Source organism: Dufourea novaeangliae, unplaced genomic scaffold, assembly GCF_001272555.1.
Source record: "Dufourea novaeangliae isolate 0120121106 unplaced genomic scaffold, ASM127255v1 scaffold76, whole genome shotgun sequence".
In the NCBI taxonomy this organism is placed as follows: domain Eukaryota; kingdom Metazoa; phylum Arthropoda; class Insecta; order Hymenoptera; family Halictidae; genus Dufourea; species Dufourea novaeangliae.
This window is the reverse complement of record NW_015373950.1, coordinates 796,425-823,898: the sequence shown is the minus strand read 5'-3', so window position 1 is coordinate 823,898 and position 27,474 is coordinate 796,425. Positions and strand designations below refer to the sequence as shown.

The window sequence follows — 27,474 nt, the reverse complement described above, 5'->3', positions numbered from 1 at the left end:
TGTTGGTAGTAGAAACAATAGTATGCCAATGAACTAATTCAGTGAAACATATTTTACTTTAACTTGGTACGTAAAATGCCTTCAGTGAACTTTAACAAATTCATAGCTTCAATAAAACTACGCAAACACATTCGGATGACGCCATCCTTGTTATAAAGCCATGACGGTACTTTTGACTGTTTTATTAAATAAATCGTACGCAGATTTTGGTAGAAGCAGAGACTTTTCTTATCCGTCAAAGAATATTCATATCATTTCAAAATGTTGTTACGCTAAAATACACCAAATGAAAGTCCAAATTGGTGACTGAGTAAAGTGTACATTTTTTTCGTCTCTTAATTCCTCTTGATTCACGAATCTTACTAACATCAAAAGAATAATTGAAAGTTTTTATTACTGCTGGCATTTCGTATATTTACCAATAATCTGCAAAGGTAATTAAAGTTTAACGGCAGTATTGCAAAATAATTGTTGAAAATCAACTTTCCATACAATGAATAGCATTTAATCCACGTATTGGCTGAACGCGATCTAACAGAAATGTCAGGCAACCTATTAACAAATCACCTTTCTGTCTTTAAAGAAAATGCGCGCATTAATGTACCTACAGGTACAGTATCAATTAAAAATATAAAGTCACTACAATAATATTAAAATAAATCTTCTAATGATTGCAATGAAAAGAATTACATAAACTTTATTAAATAATTGAATATTGTCATGAGTAGTCTGCAAAGTTTATGCATTTATTGTATCACAAACGATTGTTTAAAATTTAGCATAGTAAAATAATTAATAAACTTTAATATTTTTATATTATTTGGAACTGATTTGAACCATTGGTAAAATGACAAAATTTTCTATGATCATATTTTTTGTAAATTAATCCACAAAAATTTACTTTTGATGTACCGTATATAAGAAGTATCGTTATTCACCAGAAATGAGTAGATATTGACTGCGTTCAGAAGACACAAACGTTGAGTGATTTCACTAGATTTGCAACTGCTCACCCAATAGGGTGTAGCGTTCAGAGTCAAATCTAGTAAAATCACTCAACGGTTGCGCAACGGTTGTGTCTCCTGAACGCAGCCATTATCATACATGACTTTGATTGGTTGATTCTTATAAAGATGAAAATATGATTCGGCGGCTTTATAAGAATCAACCAATCAAAGTCATGATGATAATTTCTACCCACTTTGTTATTCATACATACAGCATTCACTACTTTAATTTGAATTTAATGTCAATGGTACATTTGGAATATTATTTAATTCTGAAATATTATTGTGTTTTTATTTGTTTATAAAGTTATTTTGGCAATTATTTATAAGAATATTGCGAACTTTCTCGTCTATAGTTATAACAATTTAAGTAATTCAGTATTTAGTAACATGAATATAGTGTTAACGTTTTTACACATATTTTTATATTTATTTATCAAATTACAATGACAATCACCCTTTTCATACAAATGGTACCTTAACCCGGAGTGAAGTGAACAACTGCCATAAAGTATGGTACACGTATGAGAAAGGCAATTCCAACAAACCTTTTGCAATCTGTTCGTTTCTGAAGTACTGCGTGTATTGCGCGGACAACAGCGGACAACTCTGGACAAATCGTTGTATATTCTCAGGTTCTCAGTTAACTGTAGTTAACTTGGAATACTCGTGTGGAAGGAAATAAAATTATACCTTCAAAAATATGTCTTTCCTGGTCAATTTCATGAAACGTTCCATTCCAACCGTGAAAGCACAAGACGACGAAGAATTAGTTGACCCTCAAAAAATATTTCGTGTAAGTTATATAATATTCTTATTATGATAATCTAAAATTATTTTTAAATATTTTAAATCACACAATCACTTTTCGTTGTTAATATCAATTATGTCCTTTTTCCTTAAGTGCAGATATCTAGACTTATAAAATATATATTGACTATGCTACTATTACTGTCATTCGTCTCAATATATATTAGTAAATGAACGAATTAGGTGATACCAATTAAATAACACTTAAAGTATATAATTATTTTTTTCACAGGCAAAGTGTGCAAAAAAAGAAAAGTGTGCTAATATGCAAAAGAAACTTAATACATGTAACGACCGTGTCAATTCAAGAACTCAGACAGAAGAAACATGCATGGAAGAATTAATTGATTACGTTGAATGTGTAGACCATTGTGTAGCAAACGTACTCTTCAGTAAGCTTAAGTAACATCATACTTTATCCACAATTGTATGATGATTGTTGAAAGCATATTATCGATGAATTTGGTGCATTGTAGATATATAATTATTGCTAGGAATAAATAATAACTTAATAATGAGCATTAAGCCTTAATGATATTCCTTCATCTGTATTTAAAATTTCATAACTATAAATTTAACAAATGTTCAACAAGAATAATTATACAATACAGTAAAATATACATATATGTATACATATATATATATATGTATACAGCCACTGACATAGCTCATGCAGACTTTTAATATATTTTTTATGAGAAATACTTATGGAATGATGTTTATTTTATTTACATATGAATGCTTTTATTATTTAAGTCGGTTTTCATTCAGCACCTACTTGTAATACATCAAAACATACTACACAAACACGCACTGGTTTATTCAATCCAAATTTTACAATTGGAACATCTTGACCAGAACATTTGTTGCATAAAACTCGGCCACAGTGGCGGCTAAAAAAGAAGAAATTAAAAACTTAATTTCACATGATTACTATGTGTATTCATAAATTTTTGCATAATAATTTCAATGATTGTATACCAGTGATGTTTTCGCATTGTGATAGAAAATTTTGTACCACACTCTAAGCACAGATCTTTATCAGCCCATGGTGCTTCTTGCGTTAAGGAATCTAACAGTCTAAATAGTAATTGTTTCGTTGCTACTTGATAGTTAAAAATCGTAATGCCTTCTTTGTTCATAGTACCTAAACATGCACCAGCCTTTACCAATGTACGACAAAGCTGACCATTACCTTTCATGTAGGCAATTAGTAATGGTGTATTACCTTCTAAATCTTAAACAGAATGTTGAATGTGACTTAATTTGCCATAAATTAATTAGTATGTAAAAGATATATACTTTTAAATATTTTTACCTGTTTTATTTATGGGGTATTGTGACATACACTCCAAAAAAAATTCACATATAGTAGCAGCATTATCCTTGCCACATCGAGCTAATTCGTGTAAGGGATTTCTACCCTTAAGATTTACTGCTTCCGCGTCTAATGTACATTCAGTCAAAAGTGTTCTCACTACTGATACATGTCCTTCCCTTACAGCTACATGCAGGGCATTATCTCCATCTGCGTTTACTGCATCAAAATTAATGCTGTTCTGCAAAAATATAATGGCTCTCGTTATATACGAATTTGTGTTTAAAATTATGAGATGTCCATATATTCTTTATGTATTTTTATGAATTAATCGATATGTTAGTATTTGTTGTAGAAATTCTTAAAACTTTTAGGACTGTAGCAAAGTTTGAATCGTTCGAACCCGAGACCAATGTAGTTTTCCTCATCGCTGAAACGGATGCGGAAAGAACAAATCTTGGCAGACTAAGTTATCAGATTTAATTTGTTTACATTTCTTTGTTAATATATTCGTACGATGTACTTGCAAATAATATAAACAGATCTGAACTATGCAGAATACTGATAGGCATCATGTCGCACTTTAATTAGTCAGTAACGTTATTTTTAATTGTGCAATAAATGTCATTTTATCAGTTTATAACTGAATTTTACATAATTTTTAGACGCTTCACAAAAATGTGTAGGGATTATCGATACTCTGTATAAATCACAGTACCTGTAATAAAGCAGAGATGACTGCGGCGTGACCTGCTTTCGCTGCAGCATGTAATGCAGTGTTTCTGTTTGCATCAGTATCATTAACACGTGCACCAGCCAAAATCAAACTTCGTACCAACATCTCATTTCCGGAAATTGCAGCGAGATGTAAAGGTGGAGTTTGAGTCACATCATGAACTCTAGAATTCACGTCTACCTACAAAATGCCGATCGTTCATCAGTTATACAAAAATACTTTTTATATATACATGATATACTAATGTTTACAAATTGTGTTCACCTGTATAGATAGTAGGAACAGTATGCTTTCCATGTCGTTTTTCTGAATAGCAGTGTGTAAAAAATTTCTACCTTTATTGTCATGTTGTTCGGCAGCTTTAGGCAGTCGTTCCAATATTGCTTGTGCAGCCTTATTATTTCTGAATGTTAAAGCAGTTGCAAACGGTGTTAAACCTTTTTTATCTCTTTTATTCAAATCTATATTTGGATGACAAAGTAGGAGCGAAATAATTTGTGAATGCTGATTTTGTACAGCAACATGAATTGGAGTTTTGCCTTCTGCATCTCGAGCATTCACATCTGCACCATGTTCGATAAGGGTCTGAACCACTTGTTCTAAACCCCATTGACAACAGACATGTAATGGAGTACACTCGTCTCTAGCCTCATCACTGCCTGAACCATCTGGTCCAGGTTTTATTGGAGCATTTAAATCACATCCACTAAAAAGAATATCATTTTCGACATATAGTTTAGTTTTCAATACATACTCCATGCATTTACCTTCTTATAAGGAATTGTGCAATATCTTCTTTGTTGTCATCAATTGCTCTATGTAGTAATGTTTGTTGACAACCATCTGGACCAGGACTCCAGCAGTCGGTATCAGCTCCATATTTAACTAGGATAGATGCTATATCCTCTTGATCTGAATCTAATGCATCCCATAATGGACACTCTATAGAAGTATCTACACCTCTTTTACAAAGAGCTTCTACCACTTCGCCCAGTCTACAATGTACAGAGAGTTGCAATGGTGTTTCCCCATTTGCAGTCCTAAGTAAGTTAAAATTATATTATATAGTTGAATAAATAGTTCAAAAATATAAGTGTCGGACTATTGAATTTACCTAGCATTCATGTCTGTACCATTTTCTAATAAAAAGATAGCCATTGCTGAATCTTCTTTTAATATTACTTGATGCAATAATGTCAAACCTTCTTCGTTGCGCTGATTGATGTCCGCTCCAGCCTTTATCAAAGCCAAAACGATATCTCTGCCTTTCTTGAGTGGAACTTTTATAGCCAAGCTCAATGGTGTTTCACTTGCATTATTTTTCAGATTTAACTGAGAATTTGAATTAGGGGCACTTAACAGTTCTACTACAATATCGATATACAAATTTGAAACAGCAAAATGTATTGGTGCATCACCAGTAGACAATGTTACTTCATCCAATGGAAAGCCATACTTTAATAAAGATCTGGTTAAATTTTTTAAACCAACTTTACAAGCTTCATGTAAAACTGAATATCCCTCGTTATTTTTTGTCCTTAAGGTATCTTCACAATAATCAATTAAAAACAGTGCTGCTTCTTCTTTACTTTCCCTAGTCAAAACGTGTAGCAAAGTGTCTTCAGTGTCTTTGTACAGAGGATTGGGCGATGCACCTTTAGCTAAAAGTTTTTTGGCAAAGGACTCACAGAATGGATCTGCTTTCATTACAATACATAATGGAGTGTCATTGTCATTTGTAGTTTTATCTATGTTTATACTGTCACATTCTAACAAAATATCAAAAAGCGGTTCATTCCTTTCCCAAATGCAGCTATGTAAGGCAGTCCTGTGGATGTAAACAGTAGTAATAATCGGAATATTTAATGATAAAATTTTTATTTATGAAATTGATTAAAAAGAACTATACCATCCTTTCTTGTTTTGCAAGTTAGTATCAATGCCAGCTTGGAGTAATCGAGATCCAACAGCGATCATACTTTCTGAGATATGTTTCGTCATCAAATGCAAAGCAGTGCATCCTTCGAATTCTTCAGGATTCTTAATATCTCGTGTGCTTCCTGTAATCTTGACAGGCTCGGATAACTCTTGTGCATTACCACTATTTTCCAATTGTTCTATTATAAATTCCGCTGAATAGGAATCTCCTTTAAAGATAGCAGCTTGAAGCAAAGAAAAGCCTCTTGAATCTTTCGCGCTTAAATCAGCACCATGCCCAACTAAAGTTCGAGCTAACGAAGGCTGACGTGTTTTTAAAGCGACTTCCAAGGGCAATTCCCCCTTATTGTCGAGGGCATTTACGGCCTTTGGTAACTAAAAAGAAAAATATAAAAGTATTTAGTAATCCTTTTTATTATTCATACTTTCAAATTGTCATAAATACACCAAGCAGATTGAGAACCACTGTTCTACGCGTAGGATGTACTGCGCATACGCCCAGCGGAAGTATGTATTCATGCACATGAGTAGCGGAACCTATACAATTTTAGTGTTAAGGATACACAAACAACGGTGTAAAAAAAAAGTAAACGGAAAAGAAATATGATTACGTTCCGATATAATCAGAAATAGTGGTCTATAGAGGATAGAGAGGACATGACGTGGCATATGACACAGTCGTCTAACCGCAGTCAATTTCCGATAGAAAGAATACGATTTGTTGCAAAACAGCAACAGATTAATCGGAATCTTAACGTTGCAATGTGACGTCCAGTGAACATTAATTAAGTGCTATTGGGAACGAGTGTCAGTGTCGAATTAAACATGTTCTATTCAATAATTGGACGCGAAAGTTAGATGCAGAATTGATGTTTTAAACAATTATTTGCCGTGCAATAATGAATTAAATTAAATTTGTAAGTCGTTTTTAATTATTTGTTTAATAAATTAATGACTATAAATTCTTTTCCTTATATCACAATAATATTATGTTAATGTATTAATGCTTGTTATAACATGTACTTCTGTGTTTATATGTAATTTGTTTTTAATTAAATTGTTTCAGGTTTGTATAACGATGATGAATTGGACTTTAAAGCAGTAATTGAACAAAAGATTAAATAAATGTACACAAAAATTGTCAATAACAGGCATAAATAACATTTTAGAAATATATTTTTCTATAGTACATTTAAATTAATTGCAAATACCATGACTTTTCAGATAAATTCAACAAAAATTTTATCAGTTATAATAATTTCTTTGTGTATGTACTCATACGAGATATTTTAGTTTTATTTACTTTACATTTATTGTAACATTCAACACTAAGTTTATTCATAGATTGTTGAATGTTGTTCCTGAGCTATAAAGATATTTAATACTTTTAGATGTAATAATATCAGTAAATGCAGATGGAATTTCTTGCTTTAAATGCTACGCATCACAACCAAGTCATGAAGAAACTGATTTATTGTGCTCACAATTTGATGGAAGTGCTCGATTTCAAGTTTATTGTCCCTCATCTACTCTTTGCAGAAAGAAAACTATTTATCCCAAATTCAAAAGTACAAGTAAGTAAATTTTATGTTTAATTATATGTTATGAAACATATTGCTGAATTATCATTAATGCATCACAAACAGCGTCGATAATCACGGCTGTGGAAAGGGACTGTGCACCTCAAAAACGTACGGTTCCCATTTATAGTTATGTAGATTATAAGTGGGAAAATAAAGAAGAAATTGTGAAAACAGCATATGAAGAGGGATGTTTTACTGGCGAAGACAGAGGAGCACCAGCAGGTCCACCACAATATTGTTTCTGTAGTTACCATTTGTGCAATTCATCCGAATCAATTGGAAAAATGAATATGTATATTTTTGTATTACTAGTAATATTATTAGTTGCAAAATCAACATAATATTTTAATTTTAAGTACTTATTAATATAAGAATATTAACATTCTTTCAAGTGTTAACTAATTTAGTTTGTCATAACTTATAAACATAATGAGCATGTGATATATCAACATTCAAATAAATAACCTGAAATTATACTCTTGTAAAATAGAGAATATTTACACAGTGATTTAAACGATATTACAGAATATTTTGAGCATTAATGTTTGCAAGAGAAGAATAAAATGTACTTAAAGCAGGCTGTGATGATTTTTATGTCTGTTTTACTATGTTTTAGTGTATAAATAATAAAATAACGTATACTGTACATAAATACAAAAAATTCATATATAAATTTAAAAGTAGTAACTTACCCCCGAATTATTCTCCACTAAATATAAGAAAACGACATCCTCCCTCAATAATCTAACTGCAGCATGTAACGGATATTTACTTTTTGTTTGCAATAACTTGTACAATAAGGAACCAGGCATTTCTTTAAAATCTTCCCCAGTTAAATCTTCCTAAATGTATGAAATTTTAAATAAAATCATGTTACAATTAGTGCTTGGAAGGAGTTAAAAATGTTTATTTTACCCAGTGTGCTGAAATTAAAGAACTACAATGTTCTTTTAGTTTCTGAGCACCCAAGTCTTCAGCAGCTGCATACAATTGTACACAATCTTTCAGTCCTACAATTCCGATCAAATATTTTTCACATTGCTCAACTAATTCGACTAATTGAAAATTAGATGCTGCTTTCATTAGATCCAATGTTAAATTCTCTTGAGATACTTTTCCAGTATATATCCATTTTAAGAGCACTAATCCAATATTTGGGTCCAAATTAGTCCAATCTACAAATATGTACCTCAATGCTTACTTATGTATGTATACTTATTTTTCACATACAGTAGAGCTCCATTTATCCAAACCTGTCGAAGGATAAGTTAGTATAGATAACTGATATATTCGTACAACACAAGTTTACACATAAAACTTACTAAGTTCAGTAATAAATATTAACCTACAAGTTCATTTAAACATATGCTCAGATAAATGTAGTTCTACTGTATTTCAACTAAACCTGTAATATTTTACCTAAAGTAGTTACTTCAGCAAGTACTGAATCACTGAAGAAATCTGTTCTAACAGACAATATAAATTTATGTGCTGGTATTTCTTTATCCCTTAGCTTAATAGCTATATCGCTGTAAAATAAGAGTATGTGATTTATTATATTATGTACTCATATGATTATGATTATAAACTTTATATACCTGTAGCGATGTTGACCATACAAAGATGCTATGGTTGTTAAAAGTCTTCCAATAAATCCAGATTCTTGCTTATCAGCAGTCGCAATAGCATATTTACGTTGAAGTTCTGAGTTTGAATTATACAAATTAACATACTGTTCTCGCAGTAAAGATAAATGCTGTTGCCATTTTTGTGCTTGCATCGAATCCTCTAAAACACGTGAAACTTAAAATAGTCCACAATAAGCATAGAAATATTTTAAACTTACCCATAATTATAAAACTGTATCAACTTTTAGCACTACCGGTATAAAAATTATTGCATGTCCGTTATTTACAATAGTTTATATTTGTTTGGCATAATTTATTCTACACGAATATAATAAAATACACTTAGTAATGGATACAATTTTAGAGGTAAAACTTTTAAAAATGATGATATTGTTTCGTTTACACTTAATAAATATATTAATGAAACTTTATGATGTATTGTACGCCCACACACAGCATTCATTACATCTGTCATGCACGAGCTTACAATATTTTCATTTCTGAGGAAACTGTAGCCACACTTTTGAAAGACAGAAAAAAGTCCTATGCAGTGGAAACAAAAAAAATTCAATACCAAATAATATCACAAATAACCGGTACTGTTAGTGAATCGTACTTTCCCATTAAATATGCAGTTCACACTGTTCACACTTTAGATTGTATTCAGATCATGGATTTGTTTAATTATAGTTCGCTTAGAAGAATGAACAACATGGTCATTCTTGGAATAGTTAGAAGTATCTAAGTTATAGTAATATCTAGTAATATCAAACTATCGAAAAGATATCATTTTTCCTGCGTATATATTTAGGTACAATACAATGTTTAATTATATTGATAAAATAGAGACTACTCTAGTTGTAAGTTTAAATCGAATTTCTATAGTTGAACTTAGAGACACTATAATTATTATAGGGTCTCAACGATAGACTACTCATCTCTATAACGGAGTTTCGTGTCTTAATGAATATGTAGTATAGGGTTGAATCAATATCGCCAAGGTATCGATACTTTTACTCGACTGGTTTGTACTGTTGCGTGGGCCCTCAGGGAATCCTGAGTCTCAAAGTAATTAAAATTTGAAACACGTTAGTTTTATAGATAATTTTGAATAAAAAGGAAATTATAACGATAATAATAAAGAACAATAAAGATTTAAATTAAAACTTTGAAAACTATATTTAAACTATTTAAATAAACGATTTTTAACTAATTTTAAAGGAAAACAAATTTAATTGATAAAGTAATTTTTATACGTCCTTTCTATTACAACGTTGTCGGTGGAATGGAATGTCTTTTCATTTCCCTTCGTATATCATTTTGTTTAATTACAAAATGTCCTTAGTTACTACTGACCAATCTTATAATTATTAATTTCTAAGATTTAACCGGATTCGTTGATGCGTTTCTTCCCGGTTATTGATAACGAGCGATTTACATATTTGCAATGATTCTGAGCGTTAGGATAGGAGGCGAAGGCAACTGGCAAATGTTTAAACATCCGTTTCTAAGTGAATATTGATTATTTTATGATCTTGAAATGCATTTATTAAAAGGATCTCTAACAGATTTCACACTTCTTCAAATCAGTGTCAACTTCACCTTTACCCTCCTTTCCTATTACATGTGTTATTCGATTCAAACTTCGCGCCTGTGAAGCTTATGACATACACCGCTACGTGACATGAGCGGGGACCGCAACAGTACCCTCGCGAGCAAACTCGGCTTCCGCTAGGGAAAAAAGTAGTGTTGGGAAAGGATGGGGAAAGGGCATCCTACCATGCTCGCACATGCTCCTACCTGCTCCTACCTGCTCCTACCTCTTGGTTTTGGGAATTACTGAAATTTATGCCAAATTAATATTCGATTTAATATTTATTTCAGTACCTAGAATAAATTTACCAAGTGGTAGGAAACCATTACCCTGCCTTGAACTTGATGGACTTGGTGTCCCACGAAATCACACTGATTCGAGCGCACTCCACATAAAAGTTTCTCAGAAACTGTTTCTGACTTCAGGAACTATGTTCGACACCGTGATAAGGTGGTGATAACGCACAGCACACACACTCGTGACTGCATATAGCAATACATACATACATTATTGCCCCGGTTTCGCTAGCAAGGAATGGAATACTTAAATGGTACGGTGGCTTCTAACGCCCCCGAAGCACCCCGAAGCATAGGACAGAAAATTACATTGAATGTTAGGTCTATTTTTATATCTCGTCTGTGGTACGACCGTACGAGTCGATAATACAGATACTCGGCAATACTCGGCTTCAGAAGTTTCTTTAACCGCATGGTGCCACATGGTGCTATCGAACACGTGTGTTAATATTGTTAACCAGGATACTTATGAAGTAATACAGTTTCAAAATGTACACAAATACCTGATTCAGAACTGTCAAAAAAAGAACAAATATATTAGTAGGTAATAGATATAAGTCTAAAGGTAAGTAATGTTAAATATTTTTTTTTACTTGCGATCATAACCTCCTTATATTATTGCGTACATGTGTGACAGTTTTAAGGATGTAGATAAATGTTATTCGGTTCTTCTTCTGTATTTTAATGTTAATACAAGTTTATTGGATATATTTTATTGAAATAAACGTGTAACTGTCGTGTTTTATAAAATTTCTGTTTCATACTACATACATATTTTTTAAACAGATGTCAGTTGTATCATCAAGAGTTAGTAGCGTTTCATCGATTTTAAAGGCTCCCGGAGTCAGATCTCAGTTAATTAGGCAGCCTAATAGAGTATATTTTAAACTTCCAAAAAATTTGAAAAATATTATTTATAATTTTGAAAGTGGCAATGGAATTAAAGATTATGAAGATTTAATATGTATTTTACGAGACTCTAATATAAAGGTACATATTATCCTCGATACAATCTATATTACAATAGTTTTATCAGTTTAATGTAGTTTAACTCAATGGTATTAACTGAATCTTTATTATATTCAATTGCAGGATGTGGATCTAATAGAATTTTTAGCAAGTGTAAGGCAATGTATATCACTACTTGGTCCAGTTCATAAATTATTTGTAGAGACACTTTTACAAATAAAATGGACAAATCGTTCTTTAGAAGTTGCATCTGCTTACAAATCATTTATAGAAGATTTAATTTGTACGCAAATTCACTATGCTAAAAATGTAATAGATAATTTAGTTGAACAGTTTAAGCCAGGTATATATGAGAAATTTGTATTTATACAAGAACAACATCGTAGAAGGTGCTTTTTTTTATATATGTTTGTGTTTTATATAGATGAAAATGATGAAACGGAATGGGAAGTCGGAGTATGTAAAGAAGAAGATGTGCAAAGATTAAAACACATACACGATGTATTAGGCAAAATTTTGAAAATTGTACCAATGTAAGAACCTGTAGTTATATATTTTAGAAATTATATGTAATTTAAAGTATGAAAAAATAAAAATCCAATCATATTTTTACAGGTCAAGTAAGCTCTTGTTACAGTCATTTAAAGGAAGATTTCCATATATTATTCATGGAACCCATATGCATGAAGTTTATGTTTATGCATTGCTCCAAATATTAGAGTATGCTCCTCAGTTACGATCTGAGGTTTTGTCTCTAATTATTAACAGGTAATAAATCATTACAAACTGGAATTTCAAGATTTTGGAATCGAAAATTAACGTTTTTTATTGTAGGTTGATGGTATTGGATGTAAATATACCACGTTTAGAGACAAATAATGAGGATGAAGACTTAATGGATGACAGTAGCGAATGTGACAGCACACTTGGTAATGAGAATAATGTTGTCGAAGACAATGATATAACAGAAACAGATAAAGTACATCCAATAGCTCATAAATTGGATGTGTGTATGGAACTGATTCTGAAATACATGCATAACTCCTGTTTTGTTGAAGGAGTTTTGCAAATAGAATCTTTAAAAAGTTTTTACTTTGACGTATTACAAATATTTGAAACAGTAATATTACCCACTCATGCAAGTCAATATGTGCAGTATATTATATTCTATATTTGTAGTTTTAAAACAGCTGTAGCCGAGGCTTTTATAGATTGGTTGTGGCGCAAAGTCTCAGATCCTAACGTACCTTCTATTATACGGCAGTCGTCTGTGGCATACATTGCTAGTTTCCTAGTTACAGCAAATTTTGTCACAACTGGGTAAATATTTACTGTATTATAGTACGGAATCTATAAAATGATATGCGTGTACATATTTATGTGTTTTTTTAATTAGAACCGTGAAAGTAGTTCAGCTTAAACTGTCTAAATGGATACACGATTATATTAATATGCAAGATTACTCCAATTGTGTAAATGACGAGAACAAAGCTCATACAGTATTTTATTCAGTTTGTCAGGCATTATTTCTCATAATTGCTAAAAGGCATAATGACTACCCAGATTCAAAGAAATGTAAGTATATTTCATTTTAATTATACGTAATATATTTTTATAACATCGTAAATATATTATAACAATATTGTCCTTTACTTTCAGATATGTTATATTTACAAGAATTGGATTTGGCAAAAATCATAACTTCTAAATTGAACCCGTTAAAAGCCTGCTATCCTGAAATTGTACATAATTTTGCAGAAATTACACGAACGTATCAATTGGCATATTGTTACACTATTATTGAGAATAATACACGAAGTCAACTTCCAATTTTTAATAGTAAGAAGGCAACAGTAACTACAGTGGAAAACTTTTTTCCATTTAGTTCTTATACATTACAACGAAGTGGTCAGATGTTAATTTCTTTATTTCGTGACAATGTTATTAATAGTAATGAATACAAAACATCTACTACATATAAAGAAGACATTGATTACATGACTGAATAGGAGACTCAAGTTTCCAAATTCGATGTACAGTACATTATAATGTACTTTCAGTTTATTTGTAATCATCCTTTTGAATAAATTAAATATTCAAGAAAGTCCTCATATTATTCTTTTATTGAACCTAATAACTTTTTGAAAGTTACAGACTGTATAATTTACATAAATTTAATTTACATAAGTACATGATTATGTATTAATAAAATATGTGTTGTATTTTAATCGAAAAAAAAAAAAATTTTTAACAATATTGCAATGTTTAACACATCTATATTTTCACGTTACCAAGGAGTAATTATTCGTAAGATTCAAATTATTTTCATTTAATAAAGAAAATTTCATAAATTCAGTATATCTATTATTTCCATTTTGAAAACATCAAAAACTTTGGAAATTGTTAAAGATCAGAAATCTTTAATGATGTACGCACCTAAATTAAGCATTGACGTTCACATCAATTTTACGGGGTGGTATACCGAATTTCGCGCCGTAAACGTCTTAGAAAACCGGAGCCGGAAACTACTTCAGTGACGCAGTGGCGTAATCTTTTGCGGTCTATCGGTTGCTTTGCGATTCTTTCACGTAAACGGTAACGTAAAATGGCGAATTGGAATTGTTATTTACTTGCGCAGAGTATAATGCAATAATTTTGGTACGATCCAAGAAGAATTTATTATTGCCGTATTTGGAATGGTATATTTACTTCACTTTACACGAACGACTGTAAGTATCATGGTTGTCAATTTAATAAAAAATTTGTAATGTGTGTGCTAGACGTCGGTTCGTATTCGAGTCGGTAATTCCGCATGTTTTTCATATGGAATTGATAATAAAGCCGCTTCGCATCTCAGTAAAATGCTAATTATTTTAATAGTATCTTATTGTAACTTACGCTTATTAGTGTTACGATTTTGAAACAAGGTTATGATAAAATTCTCAAACGGTCTTGCCATCATTTACATTAAACGCTTCAACGTTGAATCGTAAATATGTTCCATAATTCTGGGTGATTTTTTTATTTCTAACTTATTCATTTTCATTTTTTTTATTTTGTAATTATATTTTGTGACTTGCGAGAATTAAAGATCGATTTCTTTCTACAATTTTTAGGTTATGATTTCGTGGAATTCGAACATTTTCTACTTTTATATTACTGTACCAAATTTTCATATTCATTTCCAAATACCTCATCGGCAACAATACTATGAGAGAGACTAAAAACATTTATGTATATTTGGTTTCATCACGGATGATTCTGTAATGAAGTTTATAACACATGCTATAATGAAAATCCTAATAAATCTTCAGAAGCTTTAACTCTTGTCTCATCAGCTGTGACACATTGTTTACTTTTATTACTATTGTTTAGAGTAGATGTTTCATATAAATTTACTGTTTGGGCAATATTAATACATAAAATACTGATAAATAAAACTATTGATTATTTAAATATGAATAGTCATAAACACTTTGTTTATGAGTGTTTAATAGTGTTTGATTATTTTGTAGAATGAATCTTTTTGTTTGTTTTAGCTAAACTATCTGTAATCATTCGGTTATTACATTATAATGTAGAAATTTAAAAATTGCTTATGGGAAAATTACTCAATCTAAATTTAATTATAGAATGTGTGTGCACAATTTCATATGTCAGTAACACAATTTAAATAGAATTTTCATTTTTACAAGCAACATAATTACTTAAAAAATTTATACACTTAAACACTATAAACAGTTGTATATCATGTCTAAATATTTTATGCAACAGAGTAATAAATAAATTGCAGATTTTTATGCACAGATTTTCTATAGTAATTCATACAGACAAGAATGTAGGTAGGGATACTTTTCTTCTCTTAAGTATCTTATTGGGTTCAGAATAAATAAAAAATTTCATAGTACCTGATGAAAGTTTTGTCCTCTATTATATTTGATAGAGCCTTATAGACTATAAATGCATAAAATCTTTAGTTTAGTAATAAATTGTAGAAATTACAAATTTTAATATAAAAATAATAAGAAGTCATTCATAAAGTTGTGTAACTTTGATGAATTTCATAAGTGAAAACATTCATTGCATCACACATATGTCTGTTTTCATATCTGTATAAGTTAATATGTTTTTCATGTATTCTATAATTTTATAGAAATTATTAACTGTTTATGAGTCTATACAAAATATGGGCATAATTTTTTATTCTTTTTTATGTGAGAATACGTATTGCGTATTTAATATTGGGACGTATCTCATAAACACAATCGTACCTTATTTACAATAATACATATAAAATTTTATGTTATCAAGATTATAGACTTTTATATATAATATTTTGTATTGCTTATTTCATATCAGTCTGCCCATATTAAAATGCTGCTATTTATTATTATGAACATATTCTTCTTTAAAAATTTTCATGTTACAAACTACGAGTATAAGTTTAATGTGGTTAATAAGATTACAATTATCAATTATCCTGTGATACAAGTGATATTTTAATTTGTTCTTAAAAGATTTTCACCAACTTTAGATCTATGAAGCACATGTTGTACAGTTTTTGTGCATTTCGCTTGTGGGTAATGTTATTTAATACTTTAAAATTTATTTTTGGATTTATTGATTAATAATTATGATACAACTTATGAATTTGTTATAATTTGTGAGACATCATTTGTAGGATTAATATACAAATTTGATGCCATGAACTATAGAAATAAAAAGTATTTTAAGTTAAATAATTGTTGGTGAATTTGAGGATAAATTACTTTTTGCAAATATGTACATTTAAAATTTAATTGATATAGTTCTTTAATTAATCTGTATGATGAATTGGTTTTGTATTTTATGTAATTTTTATTAATTCGTTGTTCTTTAGCATTGACATTCTATTAGGAAATTCTTACCAAGATTCTGTTTAAAGTAAATATAGCTAATCAAGAAAATTGTAAAGCAATAAATAATAATACTGTTTTTGTATTATCTTATTTTTCTTTAGTTTTTAAGGTTTGTTTACATCTATTTATTTTTTTCTTACTAAATTGTACTTTCCAAATTGTAAAATTTAAAATTATATACATAGAAATCATGAGTAACTTTAAATTGTTTTTAATAGGTTTTATTGAGAAGATACTAATTCGTCGTTCTACAGATATGATATTGATGGACTGGTGTAATACTGTATAGTAGTGATATTGATCAATTTAACATTAATCTGCATTGACCGACAAAAGATCATATTTGCAAGCAGTTAAGTCTTAAATAATATGGCACAATATTATAATTTTGTGACCAATGCCAGTGGTACATTAACGCTCGAAGAAGTACAGAGAATTTGTTCTCTAGAGGGGCAAAGTGTTCAGTTAGTTGTCGAAGATGTAAATAACGGTGGTAATGGTGCTCACCAATTTTTGACTTATACCACTGCACCACAAAACAGCGGGCAAGCAATATTGTCGCAGCAAATTAATTTAGGGAATCAAATCTCTGCAACGCAATTGGATCAAGGGTAATTTCAAGCGCATGTATTTCAACATTCCAAATATTCAAGTAGTAGTGTGATATCTGTTTGTTTTCAATTTTGTACATACATGTATTAATATATGTTTAGGAATATTAAAATCTTAAATATTCGAGGAAAATGAAGGGGATATTGGTACGTGGCACTGGTTATTAAAATTAAATATGAATTGTGAAACGCATGTTACAGATTTATATTTTTTTTATATCTAGTTTTACATTTTGGAAACATACTTCAGTACATAATATGACCACAGTTACATTACACTTAAGCATTAAATATTTAATCACAGTTACAATTTTGTAAACAAGCATATAATTTCATGTATATAAAAATATGTTTTGAATGAAATACAGTTTAATCAGCATTTAAATTATGTAATAATTGCACGTAACTATAAACATTAGGACATTATATATGAAAATGTAACACCTTATCATTGAACACTTCTTAAGCTAGTCTTCTAATCACATGTGTGAAAGTATAACAGCAAGAAAATCGCAAGTATATCAATATTACACTTTTCTGTTGATAAAAGTCTTAAGAGCAAAGGCTACATCATAAGTTTTAAGCTATGAATATTTGTTTTTGAATGCATCACTATAATATATTGTACATGTGTGCCTCAAAGAAATTTTGTATTGCTACTACTCTTTCTTCTTGATTTAATCATTAAAAGATTTTGATCGTTAAAGATTAAAGATTATTGTATTTTGATAACTGAAAAAATTACGGTGTACACTGCAGATGTGAAATGTGGGAATATTGTGTAAAATATAGTATTCATTCTGTGAAATGAATACAAACAAATAAATCATTTTTCCATTATTCATCAATTGTTTCATCAGATTATACATATTGTATTATAACAAGTTATAATCATGAGAAATATATAATATTTATGAGGAGAAAGTATTATAAACACTAACAAACTATTTACTTTTATTTATTATTGTTTTGTTTATTACTTTCGCTTATTGTTTCATTCTATTTTAATTTTAACTTATAATTGAACAAGGAACTATTAAACTTTTATTTCAATTATCTGTGCCCTTTCACACATACTTATCAACAAATTGTATAACAAGTGTGCTGAAATGAATATAATTATTTACGTAATTTATTTTTCTAATATATTTGGACAATGTATAAGGAGTATATCTGTATTAACATTGAAAGTATATTTTTGTAAAGTGCATACTACAAAATATATACTAAGTGTATTTACAATAAGAGTTACACTTTATAAAGTTAACTTAGATATGTACCAATGCACCCTTTTTTCCTTGATATTTTCATTTATAAAAGTAATACTTGGCAATTGTATCTTATGTGTACCTACTTATTGTATATGTATATAATGCAGTTGCTGTTTTATATTAAAGTTACTGTTACAAGACAAATTTCTTGAAAAAGAGGATATTACATTAATTACTACTTCAAATCTAATAGCATGTAAATGTATTTATATATGTGGTTGGAAACTAAGCCACATGGTCAATTTCTGGTTAATGCAAAATCTAAAAGTTATCCTGCATTTTTCTGTTACAAAAGTTTTGTGCTATAGCCAAAAATGCAGTATTAATTTATAAGTTTAATATTCTGCTTTACTTTCAGCCAAAATGTTTTTATAATAAAAACAAATACGAATGAGTTAACTTCACCTCAAGGTGTATTGAAGACTACAACAGTAAATACAAATACTGTTAGTGGGAATATTGTAAACATTGTGGATAATAAAGGTAAGTTCCTTGAAATTGGAATTCATTACAGTGACAGTACATTAACAAAAAGAAGTCATTATTTCGTTACATAGCTAAATATAGAATCTTGCCTTTTAAAAGTTAATTCATAAAAAAGTATTATTTTGTTTAGGTTCTAAGGCTTTAGTAGGTTGTAATAATGATGGACAACAAATACAATGGATAAAAATGCAGGAAAATAGTGTTACTCTGAATGCAGTTTCAAAACAGAGTGCGCTAGTATCAGAAAAAACTCAGACTGCCAATTTAAATGAAAATCAAAATAATATTTCTTCCCACGTAATTATACACTTGTTATGTACTTTCTAAGTGATTTTGTATGATTCAATAACAATTATATGTTTTCGTAGGCTCTTCTACATGGCCATTGTGAGTTATCAACACTGAATACTGGGTTTGTCAAAAGAAAACCACTTAGGACAAATCAAAACAGAAATCGACATTCAACAAACAGTATACAAACTGGATCTTCATCTACTCTTGATAGAGTGAATGCAACAACTAATATAGGAACTCAAATACAAAACGCTCATGTGTCAAGTATCAGAGCATTCTGTAATAAAGCAGCTAGTACTGTTGGACAAAATGTGACCCCCATTTCTATACAAATTCATAATTCTTCAAGTACAGTTCATGCTAGACCTCAGACTTCTGCATTAATGCAAAAACATTCTTTAAAACTGCAGCAGTCTAAAATGGAGCAAACGAGATTAAAGCAAATGCAAAATGATCAAAGATTGCAAGGAAATAATATGCAACGACTCTCAAATACTACGTCGCAATCGGTGCAGGGTACATTAAATACACAACGACAGCAAGCAACTACAAATGCAGCACAACAAAGACAACAAACGTCAGCTACATCGCAATCACAACTTCAGAAACAGTCGACCTTGACACAAAAATCTCAGTATGAACAACAATCATCCCTTTTATCGCCTTCTCAAAATGTGCACAGTATGGATGTTGAATCTTCAGAAACCTCAACAGTTTTGGAACAAGCAAATCAACAACATTTTTCGTCACAAACCGATTCAGAAAATAGTTCATCGGAAAGTATTGCTTATCTTCAACAAGTTATCGATAATCCAACGAATACTATAGTTCAACATCAAATACAGGGCAATACTGCGAAAATGTTAGTAACCTTCGCCAATGGTGAACAGAGATTAATTACATTTGATATACCAAATGAGGATTGCACGGTTCAAGACTTATTAGAGCAGGTATTTTAACCATTATTATATTAATTGATCGTAAAATGAATTTTATTGGAAATGACTGAATTCATAAACATTTATGTTTGTAGGCAAATATAATATTTTGTGGATCAACAACTGTTTCTTTGGTTTCTGATCCTACTTTGGGCATAAATTATATTGTGGATACTAGATCCTCCGGAACCACTGCGCCACATGAGACAAATGAAAATGATAATTCACACGATACCTCAAATACTAGTTTAGATCATTCTCGTAGGTAGGTTATTCATTAAATTAATAGTGATCAAAGTTTATACTGATATGTATAAGCATTTAAACATAATTAGCACTAAATGTTCCCATAATTTGTACTAAAACCGCATTACCTTTAAATTAATGTTTCAGTTCACCAGATGAGAACAGCAATCCTGTTCAACATAATGAGGTAAGTTGATAAAATATTTTCACTGTTTCTTTTCAGATTGTATTGTTTTATACAGAACATTCTAGAATTCTGTGTTTTATATTTTATACATGGTGCATCAGAACATGTAGGCATAATTGCAGGGATAAAAGTCGGCACACATAAATAATGAAAATTGTTCATATAAATATTTATAAAAAAAAATGCTTAACTTCTTTTAAAGAAAATATTTTCGCATCATTATAGTAATACACGAATTGTTTCGGTTTTTGGTGCAAAAAAGGAAAAACATTTTATTATGTTTATTTATTGTTTATTTCACTCTGTGCATAGATCATTATAAAACAATTTATAAATAATAAAAGTGATATGTGCACATATTAGTAAAGAGTGTGGCACTTAATCAAGTAAATAAAAACTAAAAGGGCGTAATAACAAATAAACAAAATTGTTATAAAACAGATGAACTATTGTCACGAAACATGGATGTAATATTACAAATTTTCATGCTGTTACTGCAACAGATCATTTGGTTCCTTATTATTACCACTACAAAAGTTGATACAAATGTTTTCTTACAATTCTTATCTACTCTTTTCTTGTTATTAACACATGGAAATAATGTACTAAACATTAAATTTCGTTTAGTATATTATTTGCACGTTCATATTGAATGTTGACTATCCTGATTAGTAGAGTTTATATGCAGTATGCGTTTCCCGCGTTAGGACGAAGCCATAACTGTATTAACATTAACATATATGTCATATTTTACTTCATAATACGATAGTAGGATATCTGTAAATATCTTATCTTCTTTTTATAGTTTATATACATTTTTGCGTTAGTTTGTTATATAATGAAAAAGTAGTAATCTGATAAAATATTCACAATCAGTACCTACAATAAGTTTTGTATGGAACTAGGAGCCTATATACATTGAGGGAATGCTTGCCGTCTGTTCACACTGTGGCATCAGTTCAATCGACTTCAACCGGTGTTATCGGTGTAAAAGAAAATTATCCAAGGATGTGAAGTCTATACCTATGACAATGGGTATACGTGAAAAGAAGGAGACCATGCTGTCTGTTGATGTAAGAATTGTAAAATGGTAGTACACTGCTATAGTGTATTCATATTTGTTTATCCAGTTAAACGGTGATATGATAATAATAAATTAAAAAATATGGATATTATTTGGAGACCCAAATACACGGAAAACTAAAAACTTTTACGCGCTAAAATATATTTGAAAATCTGTTTATAATACTGACGTAATACTTCAAGTTAAATTAGAAGCAGTTTTCAATAAACATCAAAACAGACTTTTTATTTTAATTTTCTTTTTACGTATCGTGTGAATCAATTTTAATATATACATAAACTTGTAAGTATATCCTAATGTATTACGTTTTCAGACATTTTATAAGAAAAACAATGAAAGAAATTCGTCAGCAAAATTGGAGAAATTAGAACGAGATGGGTCTGTTTATAAACGTGGAAGAGGGAGAGGAAGAGGTGCTGCAAGGCCAAGGCCTGTTCGTAAAGAGCCAGGTAAAGAGATAATAATTTATTTTGTTTTAAATTATTGCGTAAATGGTATGATTTAAACACTAAAAGTGCTTTGTAGTAATGAAAATGGTAAAAGTTAGAAGAAAGAATATAAAAATGTTATTCTTAAAATTATTGTCAGAGTTTTAAAGGACATTCATTTTTTCTTATATGAACACAAATCATGTTGTGTCTCGAATAAATAGAAATTAAAAGTCAAAAGTAATAAATTGTACGATGTGCTAAAGTAAATTTAGGAAATGGAGCACAGGCAACCCCTGTCTAACACGACATTCCCATAAGACGATTTTGCTCTAAAACGAAAATTGGGGAAACTCCTGAATAACACGGTTTTGTTCTAACACGTTAAGTCTGTCTTTTGTATGTGTGTACATAATAGTTCTTAGTTTTGTATAACACGAATTCACAAAGCACATCAATTTTTAGGAACCTAACCATTGTATTGTACAGGGGTTGTCTGAACGTATGTAACTTTATTGCTACCGTTTATACAGGATGTAACAAAAGAATACTACATGTATATTTAGTTGGAGAGTTTTTAACTATAAAACTACTAAAAGGGTATTTAAAATAAACGAACACAGATGGTACATTGGGGTAAAATTAAGGTAACAAATTATGATGTGAATTTTACATTTGAAATTTTTGCGTGAAACTTACAGGAAACTTCATTAAATTTTATTCAAGCTTCTGGTACAAATTATTTTGTAACAAAAAAATCATTCAGTAAAAGTATTATAATTAATACTGTCTTCTACATATTAGTTTCAAATTCAGTTTACTTTCAAGAACCCACGTTTTTCGAAATGATGGTATGAACATACATGTGTTCCACGGGGACATGAAACTATTTTGACTAATAAAATACGTTTAAAGTCGAAGACAATTGAAATGCTATTAAAAGATAACTTAATAATTCATGTGAAAAAATGAAGTCACACATGGTATTTATTATTCAGAATGTTTGACAATATCATCAGACGAGGAAGAGGAAGGCAAAACAAAAAAATCGGAGGGCTCTAATAATAGTACATTTTCACTTAGTGCAAGTAATAGTCTTACTGAAGAAATGGAGGCCATTTTTGAAAAGGAACCAGTAATTACAAACAATTCTATTTCTAGCACAAGTGTAGATTGTGTCATGGAGAGTGAAGATATCATGAAAGGTAATTTTGAAAAATTACTTATTTCGATTGGGTTATATAATCTGTGAAAAACATATATTTCGAACTGGAGCAAAGAATTAGAAGGAAATTAAATATAAATTTTTCAGATAATTATACTCAATTTCCTCATACTTCGTTGTTGTGTCGAACTGTAAGGATAGGTTCTTATAAATATGTTCCTCGGGAGAGAGTAGTAATCTCACAAAATGGAGTAAGACTTGGCGTACCTTTGTTAGAAGATGGTAAATTCATTTTTATTAATAACAATAACAATGACAACTAATTCACGAATACGTAATAAACTAAATGTTTATAAATATGTGTATTTTTTCTAGACACAAGTTTTGTTACATTAGAAGTTAAATTTCAAGATATTGTCAAAGCGCTAATTCATTTTGGGAAATCAATGCCAGTGCTTTTCTTTTATACGTCTATTAACACTGGAGCTATGATTCGTGAATTATTAGGAATGCAGGATCCAAAAGGACCGTACTACGATCCTGCAGGGAAAGGTACCTATTTTAAAAATACGATATTATTTATATTTGAAGTGAAATGAAAATATAAAAATTTAATGTTTTTCATGTAGATCACACGCATAAGCGAATAACTTTACTTCCTGAAAAATTGTCAGAGGAAGCAAAAGTTGTGCTTAAAAATTTATTCATGCCAAGACGTTTGCTAGAAGAATTGAGCTCGAAAGAAGCGAATGATATTCTTGTACGGGCATCACCGAAAGATGTACGTACCATGAAACAAAACATTTTCGTTAATCTATAGTTATTGTCCAAAAATTGTAATTTGTAATATTTTCTTCTACAGAGTTTACAACTTCAAAGTTTATCGAGGAGAGACAGTCAGGGGTCATCGATAAATAATTCTAATATTAATGGCGGAATACAAACGTAAGAAATAAATTTCTTTTCGTTTTTCTTATGTATACACAGTATAGGTTTTGTATTAATATTGCATACAATATTATGTATGTATATCCATATATATTAATTCGTTGAAATTGTTTACAGAATAACTGTATATCCTCCACCACCTGCGAAAGGTGGCATAGCTATTAATACCGAAGATTATTTGTGTCTTGGCGAAGATCAGTTTTTAAACGATGTAATTATAGATTTCTATCTGAAATATTTGACGTTAGAAGTCTTATCAGAATCCGACCAACATAGAACACATGTATTTAGTTCATACTTTTATAAACGATTGACAAGTCCACATGCTCAAGCGGTTGAAAGTAATGTGGTTCCCCAATCGCCTGCTACAAAAAGACATGCTAGGGTACAGAAATGGACAAAAAATGTAAACATATTTGAAAAGGATTTTATTGTAATACCTATAAACGAACAGTAAGTATTTATAACACCAGTGATTCCTTAGACGTTCAGCTCTTCAGTCATTTGTTACATAAACAATATGTTACAGTGCCCACTGGTTCTTAGCTATTATTTGTTTTCCTGGTTTGGTGGGCGAAGTTTCTACAAATCGCATTCATCTCGAGGAAAACGATGTTCGTAAGACTGTACATAGAAGTAAAAAATTGAAGGAAGTGAAACTTCAAGCTGTTACAATTGGCGACACAACTCTCGCACCGGTGACGACTACTATAACTATAGATCAACCCGACGATGGTTCGGAGAGAGATGAAGCAGAAGGCGACGACGAAGAAATGGAGATGGATAGTGAGGATGATGTAAGTTTATTATAAATAGTTGTAAAATCATTTATGACCACTGAATTTGCAACTGTTATAAAATGTATTATAATTTAGGACGAATCGGAAACTACAGATGATAAAAGTCATCCGCCGAAAGTAGAACAAAATGTGCCACAGGAAAAGGATACTGTAAAACTGTAAGTGTTTACTTATATTTCTCACTAAAATGCCACGTATTAAGTATGATGACGATATATTTTTTTTACAGACCGTGTATATTAATATTTGATTCTCTCGCGGGAGCAAGTAGATCACGTGTAGTAGCTACGTTAAGGGATTACTTGAGCTGCGAATATGTTGCAAAAATGGGAAGTGAAAAAGTATTTTCAAAGGATACTATTAAAGGAGCATCCTTAAAAGTTCCTCAGCAATCAAATTTTACTGATTGCGGCTTATATGTATTACAGTATGTGGAGAGCTTCTTTAAAGTAAGGTTATGTTTAAACAATTGTTTATTATTATTGTTGCCACCAATTTTGATTTCATGTTAACTGCACAATAACAATGTATTTCAGAATCCCATTAAAGATTATACATTACCAATCAAAACGTTAAAAAATTGGTTTGAGGAAATAACCGTGACAAGGAAAAGGGAAGAACTGTCGAAACTATTAATTAAGTTAATGAATGCAACCAAAGGAGACAAGAATATTACCATACCAGTTGTAATTTTTCCTACACAAGATGGTAAATTAAAAACTAAGGCTGAAAACCACATTGAATTGAAATCAATAAAGTCAGATGTAGCAGATAAGAAAAAGCCTATGTTAGATGGCGGCGAACATCGTATTAGTAATAATATGCCAAATCAAACAGAAAATACTGAACCAACTAACGAAATAGTCAATAGGACTACTTATCAGATCATTCCTTATTCTCCATGTACAAGTTCCAGTTCGACTGAAACTAGCTCGACAGAAATGTTGACAGAATCTAGAACTTCTCACCCGAGGTAAATATTAAACTGGACAATTTAAACTTTATAATTTGCTATTAGGAACGTGAAAGATCGTATACGTATCCAATGTATAGTGTGCCTGTTTAACATTTTTTAATGTTATAAGAATATTTTTCATCAATTGAATGAAAAAAAATCGAACTTCATTTTCATATTCACTTCACAGAATCAAGCAATTTTTACATTAATAAGATTTTGTAACTTTAATTCATCGATAATTGTTTGAAAAAAATATGCTATTTACTGTGTACATCAATTTTTATTTTTTAGGTCATCAAGTGAAACGATGTCCTACTTAAAATCGAAACGGATTCCCAGGTTAATGGTAAGAACAGAGAATCAGGATGACCCTCAAGCGGCCAAAAAGCACAAAGGAGAGTCTTTTGATTCTTGTAAATAAAGTTTACTTTCTTTTTTATAACGATAAAAATTGAAGTTAACCCACATTCATAAACATGGAATCATTTACTTATGTAATAAATGTAGTTAATACTTCATAAAATGAATAAAAACATCCAATCATAACTATATTATTAATTCTATTTGCATTTCAATTTTACTTCACAATTAAATTGAGGTTTGTGATATTTGTGTCTGAATAATTGCATTCGCAAAATTTATCAAATTTACCCACTTGTTTTGGGATTATAATGGGGAGATAATTAGTGGATGTAGTGACAATTTCTAAGGTGAGTCTCGGATTGGTTGAGCGTCCATCACGCCTCTCATATATGAAACCATTTCATCTCATTACAATGCGAGTCAACGAACTCTATCAAGGATATTCCTGTTGGTTTATCGAACTTACCACGTTCAGTAGTACAAGTGATCGGGTAACAGATTGATTATAACAGACTGAACCTTAGAGAAGCCGATCCGTTTATTGATCAAGGTCAGATTGATTTTAAAAGATTGTACAACTAACAAGATAACGAATGTAAACGTAGAATGAATCCTTATAAAATAAAAATAAGTACTTTTTAATATTTAATAAACACAGAACAGAAATTTAGATAAATAAATATAACGGAAATGCAACATGATTTAGAGAAATCTATAAAATTAATAAAAGTGTGTTCATATAATTCTACTAATAATCAATTCTATTTAAATAGTAAAAATGGATCAATAAATTAAGAAAAAATGAATTTAATTATAATTTTCGTCTACAGCAATTCACGTATTCAAAAATATTTCTTTCTTCAAATATTCTACTAATAAACAGAGTGTGAATTTTAAGCATTTATAACATATATCCAC

At 30.2% G+C, this 27,474-nt stretch overlaps 4 protein-coding genes across 4 annotated transcripts; 3 read left to right on the top strand and 1 right to left on the bottom strand.

Moving 5' to 3' along the window:
- The first annotated feature begins 1,573 nt into the window (after positions 1-1,573).
- On the top strand, positions 1,574-2,311 carry LOC107186166 (cytochrome b-c1 complex subunit 6, mitochondrial-like). Its single transcript, XM_015573978.1, has 2 exons — positions 1,574-1,803; positions 2,050-2,311. Exons 1-2 carry the CDS (start codon positions 1,711-1,713, stop codon positions 2,221-2,223), a joined length of 267 nt encoding a protein of 88 aa, XP_015429464.1. The 5' UTR covers positions 1,574-1,710; the 3' UTR covers positions 2,224-2,311.
- Positions 2,312-2,578: 267 nt separating this feature from the next.
- LOC107186156 (rabankyrin-5) lies at positions 2,579-9,310 on the bottom strand. The gene is made up of 13 exons (XM_015573969.1): positions 9,239-9,310; positions 8,991-9,180; positions 8,812-8,921; positions 8,308-8,567; positions 8,085-8,234; positions 5,781-6,184; positions 4,986-5,699; positions 4,639-4,911; positions 4,136-4,577; positions 3,854-4,051; positions 3,136-3,376; positions 2,799-3,054; positions 2,579-2,710 (listed from the first exon to the last, which is right to left on the bottom strand). The coding sequence occupies exons 1-13, from the start codon at positions 9,240-9,242 to the stop codon at positions 2,581-2,583; spliced, it is 3,372 nt and encodes a 1,123-aa protein (XP_015429455.1). The 5' UTR covers positions 9,243-9,310; the 3' UTR covers positions 2,579-2,580.
- A 2,024-nt stretch (positions 9,311-11,334) lies between these two features.
- Positions 11,335-13,903, top strand: LOC107186164 (RNA polymerase I-specific transcription initiation factor RRN3). Its single transcript, XM_015573976.1, has 8 exons — positions 11,335-11,475; positions 11,697-11,900; positions 12,003-12,222; positions 12,304-12,412; positions 12,495-12,647; positions 12,714-13,199; positions 13,276-13,454; positions 13,539-13,903. The coding sequence occupies exons 2-8, from the start codon at positions 11,697-11,699 to the stop codon at positions 13,886-13,888; spliced, it is 1,701 nt and encodes a 566-aa protein (XP_015429462.1). The 5' UTR covers positions 11,335-11,475; the 3' UTR covers positions 13,889-13,903.
- Positions 13,904-14,593: 690 nt separating this feature from the next.
- Positions 14,594-26,724, top strand: LOC107186152. Its single transcript, XM_015573964.1, has 21 exons — positions 14,594-14,608; positions 16,879-16,886; positions 16,996-17,388; positions 19,018-19,142; positions 19,276-19,442; positions 19,514-20,389; positions 20,473-20,642; positions 20,771-20,810; positions 21,716-21,883; positions 22,208-22,343; positions 23,321-23,527; positions 23,635-23,769; positions 23,863-24,039; positions 24,117-24,268; positions 24,350-24,432; positions 24,553-24,888; positions 24,965-25,232; positions 25,311-25,393; positions 25,465-25,684; positions 25,772-26,208; positions 26,485-26,724. Exons 3-21 carry the CDS (start codon positions 17,147-17,149, stop codon positions 26,612-26,614), a joined length of 4,152 nt encoding a protein of 1,383 aa, XP_015429450.1. The 5' UTR covers positions 14,594-14,608; positions 16,879-16,886; positions 16,996-17,146; the 3' UTR covers positions 26,615-26,724.
- The last annotated feature ends 750 nt before the right edge of the window (positions 26,725-27,474 follow it).

What these genes read in the sequence shown, in the direction of transcription:
- LOC107186156 (XM_015573969.1), bottom strand. An exon ending in GCACAATTCCTTATAAGAAG is followed by an intron (nt 4,578 to 4,638) that starts GTAAATGCATGG and finishes TATTCTTTTTAG; the next exon opens with TGGATGTGATTTAAATGCTC. An exon ending in ATACCCCATAAATAAAACAG is followed by an intron (nt 3,055 to 3,135) that starts GTAAAAATATTT and finishes ATTCTGTTTAAG; the next exon opens with ATTTAGAAGGTAATACACCA.
- LOC107186164 (XM_015573976.1), top strand. Translation starts at nt 11,697, where the DNA reads ATGTCAGTTGTATCATCAAGAGTTAGTAGCGTTTCATCGATTTTAAAG. An exon ending in ATTTTGAAAATTGTACCAAT is followed by an intron (nt 12,413 to 12,494) that starts GTAAGAACCTGT and finishes ATATTTTTACAG; the next exon opens with GTCAAGTAAGCTCTTGTTAC. An exon ending in GCAAATTTTGTCACAACTGG is followed by an intron (nt 13,200 to 13,275) that starts GTAAATATTTAC and finishes TTTTTTAATTAG; the next exon opens with AACCGTGAAAGTAGTTCAGC.
- LOC107186166 (XM_015573978.1), top strand. Translation starts at nt 1,711, where the DNA reads ATGTCTTTCCTGGTCAATTTCATGAAACGTTCCATTCCAACCGTGAAA. An exon ending in ACCCTCAAAAAATATTTCGT is followed by an intron (nt 1,804 to 2,049) that starts GTAAGTTATATA and finishes TTTTTTTCACAG; the next exon opens with GCAAAGTGTGCAAAAAAAGA.
- LOC107186152 (XM_015573964.1), top strand. Translation starts at nt 17,147, where the DNA reads ATGGCACAATATTATAATTTTGTGACCAATGCCAGTGGTACATTAACG. An exon ending in GCCTGTTCGTAAAGAGCCAG is followed by an intron (nt 22,344 to 23,320) that starts GTAAAGAGATAA and finishes TTTATTATTCAG; the next exon opens with AATGTTTGACAATATCATCA. An exon ending in TACGGGCATCACCGAAAGAT is followed by an intron (nt 24,269 to 24,349) that starts GTACGTACCATG and finishes TTTCTTCTACAG; the next exon opens with AGTTTACAACTTCAAAGTTT.